At 41.5% G+C, this 17,540-nt stretch overlaps 1 protein-coding gene across 3 annotated transcripts in view; it reads left to right on the top strand.

The window, feature by feature from the left end:
• The window catches only part of LOC147629669 (integrin-linked protein kinase 1-like), a 46,385-nt gene extending 37,320 nt beyond the window's left edge, over positions 1-9,065 (top strand). For all 3 annotated transcript variants that reach the window (XM_086811182.1, XM_086811181.1, XM_086811183.1), the window contains one exon: positions 8,610-9,065. In XM_086811182.1, the coding sequence (XP_086667308.1) occupies positions 8,610-8,778 (169 nt within the window). In that variant the 3' untranslated portion in view covers positions 8,779-9,065. The remainder of the gene's footprint in view (positions 1-8,609) is intronic.
• Positions 9,066-17,540: the final 8,475 nt, after the last annotated feature.

The raw sequence follows: 17,540 nt of genomic DNA on the forward strand, positions 1-17,540 counted from the left end.
CCTCAGAGAATCCCGGCGCAGCAAAATATACTCCCTCAACTACATGTCCGTGCAACACAGCTTTAATCCATTTTGCAACATCATTCGCTGATGGCATTTTCTTTGGGAAAAATATGATGATTGCATTCTTTGAGTACTTTATGACAGGAGAGACAATGGATGGAAAAGCAATCTTGTAAGTGAAGGCCGGTATGGGCTTGTCCCGGACTCTTCCGGAATTGGAGTAGGCACCTCCAACCTAGCTCATACGGCTCTGCTGAAAGTTTTCATGAAGCACATTATAGATGTACTGTGCAATAGGGTTGACATGAGGTGGAAGATTTTCACTGGCAGCATCCATAGGTGCAGGGTTGTGCTGGGAGCAGCAATATGTTTGTTCACAGAAGAGTCACGTTGAGCATACACTTTGTCTGCAGCAGCACCATTCGAAGAAGAGGCCATGTCTTCGCTGGATTGGAGACGTGTCAGCGGTGGCAGATCAAGTTGCTCGTTATGGAACAGGGGAGGCCGACTGTACCAGAGAGACAGCGATGGAAGAGGTGCGGGCCTGAAACTTGACGCAGAGGCAACAACCACTGGAGATGCGAAGGTCGGCTGCTGCCACAAAAGCGACGGGGGCACCCAGGTCTTCAGCAACCCTGGAAGGCACGGGTTGGGACACTGCACACCGTGAGCGTGCAAAGGACAGCTGGGCGGTGAGTATAGGCAGAGTAAGACGGGCTTAGAAGCACGTGCGGTAGACACAGGTGAGACAACAACGATCACACACACACACACACACACACACACACACACACACATTAGGGGCTGGTGCATCTTTCCTTTACCTCTATCTGCAAGTCGACTATGCGGCTTTGCACCTGCTGTACTTGCTGTGCATGTGCTGTACCTGCTGTGTACTTGTGTATTTGCTGTAGCCGCCTACTATACCTATTGTACCTAATTGTGTACTTGCCGAAACCCTAACTGTACTAGCAAGTATTCCTAATTGTACTTGCAAGTACATGCGTGAAACCCTAACTGAACCTACAAGAACATACTGAAACCCTAACTGTACTTGCAAGTACAAGTTGAAGCCCTAACTGTACCTATATGTACAAGTTGAAACCCTAACTGTACCTACAAGTATGCTCTTATGTGTGTGTGCGAGCGCGAGGGGGGTGTTCCCGTTCGCGGCCCGAGTAGTGGTGTCATTGTGTAGTTGTACTTTCAGCTTTGTTATTTACTCTGATGCAGTGTCCATTGCTTAAGTGTTGACGTGATCTATTTCACAAGACAATATCCAGGAACGTTCACACCTAGCCGGGTGTATTATAGCCCATGTGAACACTTTATAAAGTGTGTGGCCTTCTTTAAATAAGTGTGTATACTTGCACTCATGAACCTTAGTAACATGTTCATAAAGCAATAAAATGAATTTAAAACGTACTTACCACTTGCAAAACCCATGCTGCCACATGTTAGTCCCAAATAGGAGTGCACAAACCTATCCATAGGGATGCCCTGGCATCCCCGACTCTATGGACAAAACACAGGCAGTGAACCCAAGCATTATCCATGCAGTAATACAAGTCAGACAAATAATAATTGAAGTTCAAACATGCACATGAATGCATCAAAGTATTGCAAGAATCACCCATTTTCTATATTTGTATCTCAAAAATTATATATAGATGCCAGAGTTCTTCCTTGGCATGTCATGTACAAAAATAGATCCCTGCACCAGGGTAGCTAGTCTTTGTATACATGCCAAAAGTACGTTTTGCCATGTCCTTGGGCTCACACCAGAGTTCTTCCTGGGGAATCGGGATCCATCCATTCACATGTGCAAAACACTTGTCATGTTGTGGCCTCCAAGTGAGAGTTGCTCCTCACAAGATGCATTCACATGCACACGATTAAGAGTAGAAGCCTACAAAATTAGGGATTGGTGGCAGGTCGTCAGCAATGCACCCATGAAGGGAGCATGTAGACATGATCTCATTGAAAGCCATTTGAAAACTAGCCTTGATGAGGTTTCAGTGGTAGTGCCTTCTTGCCATAGTAATTTTTCAAAAGGAGTATTTGTGGTACAAGCTTATCACTGGATCATCAAATTTCTAGTGCAACTTAGCAAAATGAATACAATGATCAAACAAAGTGTTGTTGAGGCGGGTGCTTACTACAGGGTAAGAATCCTCATCAAGGGGGAGTCTCTTTCCCTGTTAGCCTGGTTCTCTTCAAGCTCTATTGGCAAGCCTATTCGTACCCTGGCCATATCTTGTTTAGTGTTAATAGCTTGGTTTTTAAAAGCTGTCATTTCTCAAGCCTATCCATGCCTTGGGCACTTGGTTCACAAAGTCTTCAAACATGCTCTAGGATCAGGCCGGACAACAAGTAGCTCCTCTCTCGCGTGTAGATAAGTTGTACAAATACTTTGAGTAGCCCATAAACAATGTATTTAGCTGTATAGAAATGATTACACAGCTGTTTTTTTGCCCATACTTTCGATTTACATCCAGTTCTACCAATTTGCAGCCGATACAGTCCAAGTAGATTGCCATAAATTTATCCCTAATTAATCTACTTACTCTAACAAATTGCTTAATCAAAATTCAATCGTACTTGCATAATCATACCCACTAATCACACTAGTCATTTACATGATTCACCAATAAATAATAAGGGAAAATCATGGGGTGATTAAATCCCCATACACTTTGTACAAGCCTTTGCCAATTGATGAGAATTTAACACCAATACCACCTCTCAGTTCCAAGCAAGCAACATACCGAAATGATGCAAACAATAGAGCCTCCAAGCAACAATTTGATGAAGAATTAATGCAGTCCAAAACAGAACAGTAATTTGATGAAGCAATTAATGTAGTCCAAAACAACAACAATAATTTGATGAAGAAATTAATGCAGTCCAAAACAACAACAGTAATTTAACAATAACTTTTGCCTTCAAACTCGGATTGATACTTTTTTTTTTTTGTTCAAGAGCTTGGAAGCAAACACAAAGCTTTGTGACATGTATAGTTATATATGTGATTGATGATATCTAAATTCCGTTGGAAAGGGCATCACAAAGTAGTCTAAACATGAGGGGGTCGGTTTGAAATAGCAAGAAATAGAGAGGGTTTCCACATCGAGGGGTAAGGAAGGGCATGCTAGCCACTTGTCAAAACCTTGCTTCATTTGACAATTAATCAATTAAAAAAATGGAATTGTCCCATTAATTTCATCAACCCTTTACACCTTATACCCAATATAAATGGTCAAACCCAATTATCCAATTATGTTCATTATTGCATGTAAAAATGGATGAATACCATTGGGTCAAATCAAGGGTTAAGGGCTTTTTGATCAAAATGAAAATCAATCCTTACGAGATTATTTACTCCTAACTCCTAGTCCTGCTAGTCCATGCAAGATTTAATTATCTGAGCCATCCTAGTAAACCTAGGTCTTTCTTTATATTTACAATTAAAACCTCTGGAGGTTTGACAGAAACTCAGTACGAAGGGCTTTGTGTGAATATATGCTCTTATGTGTGTGTGTGTGTGAGAGAGCATATCTTGATACAGAGTTCTACACCCACTATTGGGCACTGATGATGTTAGTGGGGATGTCGTAGTATCTAGTCCATACTATGCTTAATGGAGTTGATAGTTGTATAGTCTTGTGGGTTGACTACCATGAGTATATAACATGCACGTTCTCAAAAGGTGAGTTTGGGCATGTTCCTAGATTCATCTAGGTATATATATATATATATATATATATACTAAATTCAATTTAAAATTTCTAATCTAAAGAGTACGTGAGCCAAGGATTCAATCTTGTCCAGGAGAGAACTTGAATCACAAAAATGTTTGATTAAAGTACCCATCACTGGCTCTTAGCTTGGCCTAAACTCAATAATGCAAACTGAATAGTAAAGTTAAGTTGAAATTGACATGTCACATTAGTTTTGTAAGGGTCACCTTACATGCTCCCCCACTAAGAAATCATGCTGTCCTTAGCTCGAGAACGTGGGAGATAAATTTCCACTGATTCCATAAGGGCTTTGCGGGCATGCCAACTTCTTAAGGGCTTCTCCCAGACATCCAATATCTTTTTAGCACAGTATAAAGCTTAGATTGAACATTGAGTTCTACATGATCATCATCCAGTACACGAGTTTCATCTAGTATATATTTCTTGAGAAGCTTTACATAAAGCATGTTGTGAATTTGAAGATGTGGAGGCAATAGGAGTTCATAAGCTTGATCTCCTACCTTCATTCCTATGAAACACCATGTCTCCTTCCTAAAAAGTCATAACAATTCTCTTCAAATCGACATAACTCTTCTGACGATCTTGGGTTATCTTGAAATGTTATTGAATAAGCTTAATTTGAGCCTAACATTTATTTAGAAACCTCAACCTTAATAAAGGATGTGACCTATTTAACGGTGCATGTGTAGTCTTTAAAGAGTTTTGAATTGTCTTCAATTGCCATCAATTGTCCCCAATTTCCTTCAATTACCATCAATTGTCCCCAATTTTCTTCAATTACCATCAATTGTTCTTTGATTGTCTTACTCTTCAAGTGTCATCTCTGCTTCAGCCATGACATCTCTTAGTGCTTCTACACAGAAGTTGATTTTGTACAATGATAGTGGTGCCACCAAGCACATAACATCGAGGAGATATGTATTCAGTTGCTTTGAATCCGTTGTGCGTGGTCGAAGTGTGTCATGTGCAGATCATTCATCTCACCAAATCAAGGGCATAGGTTGTGTACCCTTGATTTTACGTTATGGTAAGGAGAGTTGCATGAAAGATCTGTTTTATGTGTCAAGCATCTAGAAGAACCTGATTTCTATGCCTACAATTGCAAAGCAAGGTTTGATGGTTGAATTTCAAGATGAGAAATGCTTGGTCAAAGATCTTGCTAACGCATATCAATAGCAACTGGAACACCACATAAAGGCTTATATATTTTGGACACAAAAGAGAAGTAGTCTAATCATGCATATGCTGCTACTAAGAACACTATAGCCATGCACTCGGTTGAATTATGGCATGCCAGATTTGAGGCAAGTAAACTTTGGTAGTTTGATGCTTTTGCAAAAGCACAATATGATTTTATGCGCATCATTGCTTACATAAGATCCTTCCAAGGGGTTGTTCCCACACGTAAATGGACCGACATACTAGCGGTTGTTCACACAAACTAGAAGTGCCTTAATTAAAGCCTAGAATACTAGCTAGTTTACACCACCACTTGGCACTTGTTTATTCCCACATTCATCATTATTAATATTTAACATTCTCCTGTAGTGATAATGTGGCTAGAAAACCCACTCATCGTGTGCTAGGTTTTCTTCTTCTCCTAGCTGCTGCTTCTTGTTGTCGAAGGTAGAGGTAGTAGAGTTTGTTGAATCTTCATCAACTTTCAGCTTGGCGAGTCTCTTCCAATACTCTTCGATGTAATGCTCAACTTTTGGCTATTATGAAACTTAACTTTCTTTTTCTTGGTGTCACCTTGTAATGAGTCCACTTTCTCTTTGCCAATGGGGTAGACGGCTTGGTCCCCTCAATAGGCATCACTTTTGGATATGTTCTTCCTTGTTTGCTCCTCATGTAGGAGTAATCCAACCGGCTCCTCAAAAAGGTAATAGGATTGCCTTCTCTCATAAAGAGATTCAGAGAAGTGTGAAAACATTGATAGGACTCAGGTAAGGAATTGTCACTAGTGATAACCAATTTTCTGTTTTCAACTACCTCGTTAATATTCAACAATTGTTCCTTAAGGTGTGTTACCTCGGTAAGGTGATCCGATATGGAATCTCCCTCGTTTTGGTCAAGTTGTCCAGCTCTCTGCATCTGCATCTGTACATGACTCGTGCTTCATTACGGGATTGGAACTTGAGCACCACCTAGGCAGCCCTTGTAGAGCTTCAGAATCAACTACCTCATTAATATTTTTATCCGATATGGAATCTCCCTCGTTCATGATCACGTTTTCTAGTCGCGCATTAGGTACATGATTCGTGCTTCATTACGGTACCTCGAGGACAACCCAGGAAGTGCCTGCAGAGCTTGAGGATCAGATGTTAGGAATAATTGATCACTTGATTGAAAGTGCGATCATGGCCATTGCTTGGGCATCTCAAGCATCCCACCGTCTTTGACTTTCGGTGAGTGGAGGCGGTTGTGCTGGAGTTCCTACCACCACTTGAGCTGTAGTTTGGGTCCCCCTTCCAGTTGTGGTTGATGTTATTGAAGTTGTGGTTGCTAATGTTGCAGGATGAGGCTCTTGCCCAAAGAAAAATTCCAAAGCACCTCTTGCAAAAAAAAAACCTTTTACGTGAATGCCGTGACCTCCAATGCTGCAGCTGAAGCCCTACATTGTTTACCTCTGAACACGATGTTGAACTGAATGCCGGTGTGAAATGCTTTCTTTAACGATCGTTCTTTGCGAAGGAGAAGCCTAAAAGGATGGACCGATGGGTACGCCCTTCTGCTCATGGCTTTGCGTGGCCGAGCCGCCCAGGTGGTGGTTGTGACAGGCTGCATGGGTGGAGATGTTGGATGTGCAGGTGGAGGAGGTTCTCTCCGTAGTACTGCCGCTAGCTATAGACGGGTGGAGCCACCCCAAGGCTGGGCATTTGTGGCTCTACATGGTGGCGTAAATAGGCAGGGATGGGCGTTGGGGCAGTGGCGGATGGAGACAGGATCCGGCGGAGGTGCAGCTGAGGTCAAAATGGTGGGTGTGCAGAGAGGTTGCGGGATAGTTGGGCAGAGAAGAGGAGAGCTGGCGGGACAGCTCTTATACCACCTTTAGGCCCAGATGGAGATTAAAATAGGATTAGCACTTGATTAACAAGATGGGATTAGGGATTAAGCACAAGATGATTAACAAGGGCAGACTATGTGGAAAGATTAGCTAATAATGGTCCTTTTTATAGGAAATACCCCCTTATGCAAGGTGTGTGCATATGTTGCCACCACACATGTCAAGGCATGATGCCAAGTGTCCCTAAGAGGTATTGCCTTTACACATCATTGCTTACATAAGATCCTTCTAAGGGCTGTTCCCACACAAATGAACCGACACACTAGCCGTTGTTCACGCAAAATAGAACCACTTTATTTAAAGCCTAGAATACTAAGTTATAAAGTGCGAGTTTACACAACCACCTAGCACCTATTTACTCCCACATTAACCCATTAATATTTAACATGCTCAGGGGATATATTTGGCTTGACATCCTCCGCGGTCAGTGGGGGAAGTTGCAGGGTGGCTCTGATCACTTGCAGCAGCGGCGGGAAGCTTTCTTGAGGCTATGGTGGCTTGGCCCTTTTCTCACGGATAGAGGAGGTGATCCGACTTGGCATTACAGACCACCTGTGTGGTTATTCTCCCTGCTCTCCTTGTATGAGATAGCCTTCTCCTCATAGAGTGGCCAGCCAGAGGGGAAGTGCATCTTTCTCCACCCCTCTTGATTATTTGATCCCAGCCCTGTAGGTTGTATCTAGCGCTTCGTGGTTGTATTTAGCCCATCGTGGCTGTTTTTCATTAACTAGTAGAAGGATCTATTTCTCGGGAAAAAAGAAGAAATGTGAGCCATAGAGTTGGGGAATCGAGAGGTGCTATGGGAGGTTCTTTGGGGATAGATGAGCATGCAAATGGTTGGGAGACCTGCAGCCTGGGCTAGGGTTGTTGCCATTGTTGAGGGGTCTCAAGAACGTGGCCAAGAGGGCTTCCAATCACTGGGAGAACCTTGTTATATGCCTTGGGCAGTCCTGGGAAGCAGATTGTAACCGAGAAGCCAATTGTGGCTGCCAGCAGGTCAAAGTTTGGTGAGAAGGCATGTGGCCATCGAGTGAAGTACATGCAGGCAGTGTGCTCCATGACGGGTCTCCACACCACTCTCCACTGGGATGGCTGTGTTGAACTCAACTTTGGTGTGTCCATGCTCTCCAATTAGAGTGGCATGTAGGAGGCCCTGAATTTGTCCCGGTGTGGGTGTGTTGCTGACAAGTTTGCAAATTATTTGTGGTGGCTTCCTATGAGGCCACCAAGGTGGATAGGGGCCAGAGGTCAAAGACAGTTAGTGTAGCCTCAATCGGGGAAGGTGGAGCAGCTTCCATGGAGACCTTTGGAACAGGGGGAAGGGGGAACCAGGAATTGCTCAGAATTGCTACGCAGTGCTGACCTAGTGAGCAATGTGTGAAAAGAGGAAAAAGGGGGGGATTGGGAAAGCCGATGCAAGGGTGGAGGCAGCAGGGAGGGTGTGCTCAATTTGTGTCTTTTCGTGTGCGTTGTGGGTGGGTGGGGGGGCTCTTCCTCCATCTACTTGCGGAGCAACCAAGTTTTTGGACTCTGCTATACCCTCGTCGTAGCTTGGTGCACAAAACAGTTTACAGAGATGCATTATTTAGGGTAATGGAAAAAGCTGTGCTGATGGAAGGACTTTAGGGTGCAGGAAAGGGTAGTCATTAGTGTGAATAGGGTATTAAGGTTGATATTGTAAGCTATTGAAAAAGTGGGGGTGGCAATCAGAGAGAGAGAGAGAGAGAGAGAGAGAGAGAGAGAGAGAGAGTAATAAGATAATGGTTGGTTGCTTTCAGGTTAATCAACGCATGTTGGGATAAGGATCCTGCAGCAAGACCAAATTTTGCAGATGTTATTACAGAGCTTGAGAAAATTAAGCCTTTGTGTGAAAAAAACAGTTTTTGGAGACGTGTTTTTAGAGCCCCCAAGAGGTCCCTCAGTTTAAGATCCTTAAGCTTCCGGTAGCTGGTGATCTATCGCTACAGAAAAAAGGTTGAAGTCACCTCTATGAAATAAGGAGATAACTTTGAGGTCCTTCTGTTTGAGAACTGGTGTAGTTGCAAATTTCACCTATAAAAAAAGGGTAGAAGGCCCGAAAGATTGTGGGGTTGGTTGAATGGAACCTGTACATCACGTTTTACAGGTTCGATATGAGGGAGTGCAATTTGATGAAGCTTGACATGATAATTGGTGAGGAAAGATGTATAAGTGTACATTGCTTTTTTAAAATGTTATGTCAGCCTTTCCTTGCATTTTTTTGTTTTTTGGGTGGGGGGGGAGGGGGGGGGGGGGTTTCAAGGTCAAGTCTGACCAATACTAGTGCTCATCTTTTCAAGCCACAAATGAATCTCTCTATTTGCGATGCTGTATTTGCCATCTTGTTAAGTTGCAAGCCTGTAAGTAACAAATGCAGGAAACCCGCATGATTTGTATTACGTTTTCAGTGACTTTATAAATGTATTTTCATCAACATCCAATAGTCTTCATGTCTAGAGACACTTGAAAATTTATCAAAATGACAATGGAAATAGTGATGGAACTCTTTGAGTTTTTGTTGTCATGGGTACAAGCAGGCTGCCATGATAAACAACCAGTACCAGCTGGTACAGCTTATAGTTGTATTTACAGTAGCATTGAGAAATTTCTGGTAAGAGTTTTCATAACCTTCCGGGATTACAACAGATGAGAATGCAGGTTATGCTATGCAATATTGTAGATGTTGAAGTAAGCAAAAAGCACACGGCACTGGAGGTGAACAGGCACGAATAGTGTCGGCTGAGATGAGTTGCTACATGGTTGGTTCCCTGCTAAAAACGTTGCGTATCTAAATTTTATTTACAGTACACTGGCAATGCATAATTGATCTATCCGTATGCGATATATGAAGAGTTGAAACAATTTTAGTTGAGATGTATTGGTAATCTAATTGCAAATTGGAGGTTTAATGGTAGTAAATTCTTCCTCCCTCTAGGCTACTAGTAGAGAAATGCTTCTCTTGTTGTATTTGTGTGAATCAGATGTAACCAAAGCCTAATGAACGAGACAGGTGCCACGCCCTGGAGAAGGAATTTTTTAAAATCTCTTTGCTATTGCCTCCCTTATCAGAAATATGAAGATATATAGAGTAGGAAGATTAAAAAAGTCACTTCGGTGGACCCATTATCAGCTCTTTCAACCCCATCTTAAAGTCAAGTACCCTCCTCCCTAAGAGCAATAAATGAGAAAAGATTGTACCTCTCAAAATGCCCCTTATTGGTAATATCTCTTCTTGCTATTTAAATTCCTAGTTACTTTAGAGAAGCTCTAAATTTTAATCAAGACTAGTTTGAATAAAAAGAGGAAAATCGACCTCATCGTCAACAGCGAATACAAGCGTTTCTTGACTTGCCCCAAACCTCCACGTTTCCTCCCTCGGGTTGCGTGTCTTGCTAATTTTAGCCAATTTGGGGCAAGATGGAGATGCTGCAAAATGGGGGTTTTCTTCATAGAGACCCCATTAAGCCTCCAATGTTTGCCTTAGACTTTGCCCAAGGGTCTTAAGCAACTATGTAATCCATTACATGGCTGATTTTTGTCAATTGAAGTGGTTTGTAAATTGGGGGTTTCTTTGCAAGCACACTCCTTTAACAAAATGCCTCGCACAAGAGATGATATGTGGACCCATGTGAATGAATCGGCCTCCTACAAGGGTGGAGGTGCTTCCAATGGTAGTGCAAGTATTGTGGCTTGTAGTCCAGTGGCAGTCTTGAAATGGTTAGAGGCGAGGATGATGATGCTGAGAGAGAGAGAGAGAGAGAGAGAGATTTAAGTACTTTGAAAAGATTTTCTTATTTTAATTACGATGTTTTCTTTAATGCATTGACTTTGGGCTTTTCCAAGAATATTCGTTGTTTTGATTAAACCTTTGTTTAAAAAAATGATTACTTGGGTAGCGTAAAGAGCACCGCATAAAAGCCAACTCTCACCTGGCAAAGAGAAATGATTTAAAAAAAAGCTCAATGAAATATAGCTCATTGTTGTTGGAGTAAGTGCTTGATAAAAATAGCACATGGATACGAACTTACACATGGATGTTAGATCATAATACCCTCTCTTGATCTAAGCATCCATACTTGGCAAGGTGTGCTTGATCAAGTACTCACATAGAACAAAATGTTCGTTGGTTGTAAATGATTACATCAATAGAGCATTTTAACAAGAGTTCTCACAAAGGTTTAAAGACCATAGAGTAAAAAAGTCTTCCCTTTAAGAAGAAAGGGGGAGAACCTCTTCAAAATATGCACCCAAATCAACTGCTGCCGCTTTGGAGAAGCACGTCAGACCGAGAAGGGATTTTGAACGTTGCTACTGCTTGCATGTATTGTAGAATGCGCAGAGTTTGGATGCCATGTTGCTCCTGTTTTGGAGCTAGAACAAAGCTCCTAGAGAGAGCCCAACGCACAGAAAGGCAGCTCTTGTTGGAGTTTCTCCACATAGAATGGAGACCCACACATTTACGTTTTGGTTGTGCCAGAGAAGGGGTCTGAAATATACAAGTAGATGGTGTAGCTTAGTGCCTTTAAACCAGAACTCAAATCTGAGCTATAATAAGCTCAAACAGTGAGCCTATAGGTATTGATGCTCAGCTCTCTCAAAGCTGCTTCTGCACAGCGAGACTTTGCTTCTATTGTGAACAGTCTCCTGAGATTGGGATGTGTTTCAAGCCTAAATTTGCAACAAGAAGAGGCTTTGTTTCAAGTTTGTTGACACACACAATGTGTCTCTCTCTTCACACACATGCTGAGATCTCTGTCTCTCTCTGTCTCTCTCTCTCTCTTTTCAAGATTGCTCTCCCTCCTCTCAGTTACAGTTTCTTCTCATGCCCCTCTCTCCCTCACCCTCTCTCTCTGTCTCTTCAAGATTACTCTCCCTCCTCCCGCTCACAATTTCTTCTCATGCCTTGCTCTCTCTCTCTCTCTCTCTCTCTCTCTCGTTCCACTCAAGATGAAGAGGAAAAGAATTAACACATAGATTGAATGTAAACACACTCACAAAGTTGAGATTTGCAATTGATTTGACTCTCTCTTTCACTCCTTTTTTAGCCACCAATTGAAGCAATGCAAGAGGAGTGCAAAACACCACAATGGGCTCACTAAGCAAGTTATCACTCAAGTATGCCCACATTCACGCCCCCACACACAAAGATTCCCTCTCTAAAACTCATAAGGAAAGAGCACTCCCAAGAAAGGGAGGTATGATACCATAATATGAATTAAGCTCACTAAGAAATGATGAATGGTAATGATCTAATCAAAGGTGATTCATGGATCACGACACACACATAGATGATGCTCACACATATGTGTACTAAACAAGAGTAAAGCTAATCTTAGCAAGCAAAGCACACTTGGATTAAACTAGTGATAAAGCATAATCACATTAGAACTCTAGTAAACAAAGAATAACAAGATGGCACCTACACTTTTACCAAGATGCCTTTGACTATTATAAAGGCTCTTAACCTAGACTCACCTAAACTAAGGTTCACTTAGAAGCTAATGTGGTAACTCATAGATGTTAGATCATATAGAACTTTCAATAATTGGCCTCTCAATGGCTTTTTGGCCCATCAACTTGTCACACATTGAAATAATAATTTCTAGAGCTCCATCCAGGGCTCCCTTCAAGTGCACCAACACCCTCCTATCTGACATCCGCAAGGCCACACCAACACATTTCTTCGTCGAATTGAAAGGTTCCACTTGATAAATAGTAGACTCTTACCTCTCTTGCTTGTAGCTGATGCTAGCTTTCCATAGCTTGGAAGGTTCCACTTAATAATAGTAGACTCTTTCTTGCCTCTCTTGCTTGAAGCTCACGCTAGCTTTTAAGCCCCACTACCACCATGCACCCACACTTTTATATGATCAAGGCCGGCACGAACATGCTTCCTGTAGTGTTCTGGGGGGGAAGACCTTTGATCAACACGTCTCCCTTCCCTGCGATCCACCAGCTTCACGTCGCAGACCATCATGGTGCAAGATCCTTAGGGTATGATTATCTTAGTAATAAGCGTCACTAAGTGCATGGTTACTTGTGAAAACTCAGGTTTTAGGAACTCATCATGGTACATGATTCTGTAACATGTCTTTAGTTCTATTCACAAGGTTCTGTAACAGTCGCGGATCACCTCTCTTTCCTAGGATCACAGATGGGTACTTGGTAGAGAAGCTGGTGAGGTTTTAGGGGGAAGCAGTGGGTGATTGAGGAGGCCAACTCCATGTAAGTACCTTGTCACATACTATGCAGCTCTATAACACTGCTGTGTGTCCTCTGCTTTCAACAATAAAAAGTGCTCATCTAAACGAGGGAATAGCACGATCCTCTATGATTGCAATTTTAACGATCCTCTATGATTACAATTTTAAGAGGAGACTTGTGCCACCTCCCTTCCTCTGCATTTAACAATAAAAAGTGCTCATCTAAACCAGGGAATAGCAAGAGACTTGTGCCACCTCAGGGAATAGCAAGAGACTTGTGCCACCTCCCTTCCATACCTGGTGTGTGGTCTTTTTTTTTTCCACTCACTCAAACATGCACAAAAAAAAGTATTTTTATGATAGTCAATATATTTTGTCCAATCTCTTTAGTTTCTTGCTACTATGCGTCTACATATATATTTCTGTCTACATGGATAGTATTGTATGTAAATTTTACTTACAATAACAAAGAAGTTGAAATAGAACAAACACTCTATACTTGGCATTCTGACATGTTTAAGCATCAAGCATTAAAGTTAGGCTTTTGATTATTCAAACATGTTTATTTATATGGTTTTGTCAAAAGGACCCTTCTCTTGGCACCATTGAACTTTGGGCCTAGGCACTTGTAAACAAAACCTATCCTTCTTCATCCAACCACTTTGTGCTGGTGTTCTTGATGTTCTACCCTCTTTTGGAATAGCCTTCTAGCTCTGTCACAACAAGCTCAACGGTTAATCCTTTTTGAAATTCTCACCACACCTGACGATGAATCCTTCGCAGACTTACTTGTCTCTCCTTGTAGACTCAGGTGGAATAAGTGCACAAGTGCAAGGTGGTTGTGAAGTAGGGGTGTGATGGAGATGATGCACACTTTCACTCCAATAATTATAAAATTTGGGAATGGATCTTTTCATTTTGATAAGATTATTAGCCTCAATGTTAATATTCAAAGATTAATGGTATGCTTAGTGTTAATGATCAATGCCCAATTTGGTTGCTTGCCTTGTTGATATAAATGTGTGGGGACTTTGCCAAAGAGCCACAAATACAACTTCCTATTGGTGTGCTAGCTCCATATCTGATTCACCTCTTCATTGCCACACCAAGAAGATCCAATGCTGATGGGTGTGGAGGAAGAGCTAATCTTGCCTTGATGGGAGCGAGAAGAGAATCTAACACTTGGCTCACCCAAGCAAGAGGTTAAAAAAGAAGCTCATGCAAAGTGGTGAAAGGAAGCCAAAGCCAACAAGCCCATTCATGCAAGCATCCGTCAAGCAAAACATGAATCAACACAAAGAATGCAAGAAGAGAGTAGGGAGGGAAAAAAAAAGAGCTCACACACCATGTATTGTCAAAGGGAATGATTTGTTCTATTGCTTATTGTCAAAATTATTTATTCACATTTAACCAGCCAATACTCATAAATAGTCCATGGCACTTCTAGCAAGTATAAAGATGCAACACTAAGAATTTTCTAACCTATCCATTAAGCTCTTAAAAGGTTGCTTAATTCCAATGCAATATTACAAAAGTAAGATCAAACCACAAAAGAATGGTGGAACACCTTACAAAATAGGGCTAGGCAAGGCCACATTACTACCCCCTTCTTAAAGGTGACCACGTCCTTGCATCACCACTCCCTTATGACTACGAAGCTTGTCCAAAAACTAGTTGACCCATGCATTGTTTGGAACAATGTCAATAAGTGCAAATACAATCAACATAAAGAATCTGCATGTACTTGCGATTGTTGGGTTTGTCACCTTGGCATAGTAGGGGTAATTGAAGTTATTCATTTAAATCCTCATCTCTAGCATATCAAAGTAGAAATCTGTTTATAGCTCTCTTGAGGTAGCTATGTAGTTTTCCTCTGGCATTACGAGAACCACCAAACCTTGTCCTGTTGTGTGAAGAGGAGTTGAAAGTTCACTTTCTTGCAAAGTACACATGAGTCAATGAGGCACAGTTCTAGCCTCTCGTAATGTTGTCCTCTCTTCATGTACCACATCCTCTATATTATAGGATGTTGGGCTGTTTTGATCACCCATATGCTGTCCATTAGGCATGTTTTGTGGCTGATCTGACCTTACATCAATGCGTAGTCCCTCAAATATATTATGTGAAACCGTCATGTGGCTATTTATCAAATTCAAATTTTCAACAAATACCACGTCTCTATTCTAAAAAATCCTTGAGTGGAAGGATTGTAGAGACGGTAGAGCCTTTACTACCACTAGTACAGCCCATAGAATACAAGCCTTGTCATCTAGATTACCTCAAAAATTGTTAAGGCACATGTGCATATACAAGCATCCAAAAACATGAAGGTAATCAACCATGGGTTTTCTTTCATACTAGGCCTTAAAAAGAGTGATGGTTTTTAATGCTTATAGAGGGCATCTATTCAAAACATACGTAGCACACATGATTGTTGAAATATATAATTTACAAGAGGTTAAGGATGAGAGGAAGAGGTAATGGAGGTGTGAACACACCCACATAGAGTGGGCATGTGGGTGGAAAAGGGATCTAGGGTTGGCCCGGCCCGGACTCTAGCCCTTGGTGGAACCCTACATAAAGTGCAGGAGACCTTACTTTTTATAATCATATGAAAGAGAAGGGTCAGCTAACTGTGGAGTGGATGAAATAGAAAGTAATACAAGAAGCTTTCTGTCCTCTCTCAAGCTATGGAGTCTCAATGATGTCGAGTAAGTTGTTAATGCTTGTTCATTCATTTTTGCTTTACTCTCCTCTTGTTCCATTGCTTCCATTGTTGCATGCTCTAGATATCCATGACTCTTAACATGGTATCAGAGCCATGCTAAGGTTAAGATCCCCCTTCAATCTCTCTCTCTCTCTCTCTCTCTCTCTCTCATAAGCCATTCCCAAGCAATAAGGTGGTGGTAGACCAAGGAGAGGAACTTCAAAAAGGAGGAGTGAAGGAGAGAGCAAGGTCTGAAGAGCTCCATCAAAAGAGAAGGACTGCATCACCAACAAGCACTTGAAGCTTTCAAGAAGAAGAAGAAGACCATCATTAGTAAGAAGAAAAAAAACGCAATTATAAGTCTGTTCAATTTTTTTCCGTCTCAAAAACTTCCGTCAATGTTTTTCATCTTTGATCCTTTTTTGAAGCCTTGAAAGAAGAAGCATAGGATATTCTTTGCAAGGCTTTGAAGAAGCATGGGAGGTGCTAAGCGGGACTTCTTAGCTTCACAACAGAAGGAGGTTCCGCCAATGGTGGCAGCACATCCATCTCAACCACGGTCACAACGTTTGGAAACACAAGCATCTTGCAACCACGATAGTAGCCAATGGCTCTTGCAAGCATATTTGACATCTACAAAGCTTCAATAGTGCAACAAAACCTGTAAATCGTTGGACAGCAAAGCAACGTAGAAAAAAATAAAATCTTCCAACGTTTTTTTTCAAAGATATTTCCTTCTAAAACCATTCTTTCTAAGGTTTTCTAACCTTTCTCTCAAAGGTTATTTGCCAAAAGATTTCACTAACCCTTGCTCATCAAAGTGCAAGGTGATTTTTTAATCTTTGAGCCCGGTCAAGCGCACCACCCACAATCCATGAGGATATTCTTTTCAAAACTTGAATTATTATTTTTGCCTTGTAAAACGGAGTTAGACACTGCCCTTGTTTTCTAACAACAACTGGTAAGACCTCTCCTACCCCTATCAATCATGTCGAAGGAGATGGGAGCCTTGATTGAGAAGTTTGATAGCGAGGGTTTCCATACTTGGCAAGTTCAAGTAAAATACTTGCTCATGCTCAAATGTTTATGGCCTTTGGTAAAAGACATGAAGAAGGTGTTCCTTGAAGATTCGAAGGTTGTAGAAGATGATGAGAGAGCTCATGCAATTATTGCCCTCATTCATAAGAAACTCATCCATCTTGTGGTAGGTCTTAGATAAGAAAAAGAGACTTTGGATGAGCTTGAGAAGGTTTATGGAGCCAAGGTAAAGCACTCAAAGATTACACTTAAGGTCAAGTTTTTTGGTCTTGAGATGTAGGAGGGTGGCTCTCTTGGAGACTTCTTAGCAAGATGAACAGCATCATGGGACAACTTGCGAGATTTGATGCCAAAGTTGAAGAAGAAGATGCTATTTTCCATGCTCTTGAAGAGCATACCCACGTTGCTTGATAGCCTTGTGACCACATCGAAGCACCTCCCCAATCCAACATTTGAAGATATTGTTGCAGCACTTCTTGAAGAAGATTTAAGGGTTGAAGAAAAGGGTGGATCTATATTGACATAGAAATATTAAGCCTTTATGATGAAACATAGTACTTCCAAATCTCACTTGAAATGTCCTTTTTGCAAGAAGAAGGGGCATGCTGAAGCCCAATGCTTCAAGAAATATCCTTTAAAGTAAAAATGTAACAAGTGACACTGTGATAAAATAGGCCATTTTGGAAGAGATTGCACCAAAGATGTCGCTAAGGTTGAGAGGAATTATGTAAGTTCCTTAAATG

Source organism: Cibotium barometz, chromosome 17, assembly GCF_041138505.1.
Source record: "Cibotium barometz isolate CiBa-2024 chromosome 17, ASM4113850v1, whole genome shotgun sequence".
Taxonomy (NCBI): Eukaryota; Viridiplantae; Streptophyta; class Polypodiopsida; order Cyatheales; family Cibotiaceae; genus Cibotium; species Cibotium barometz.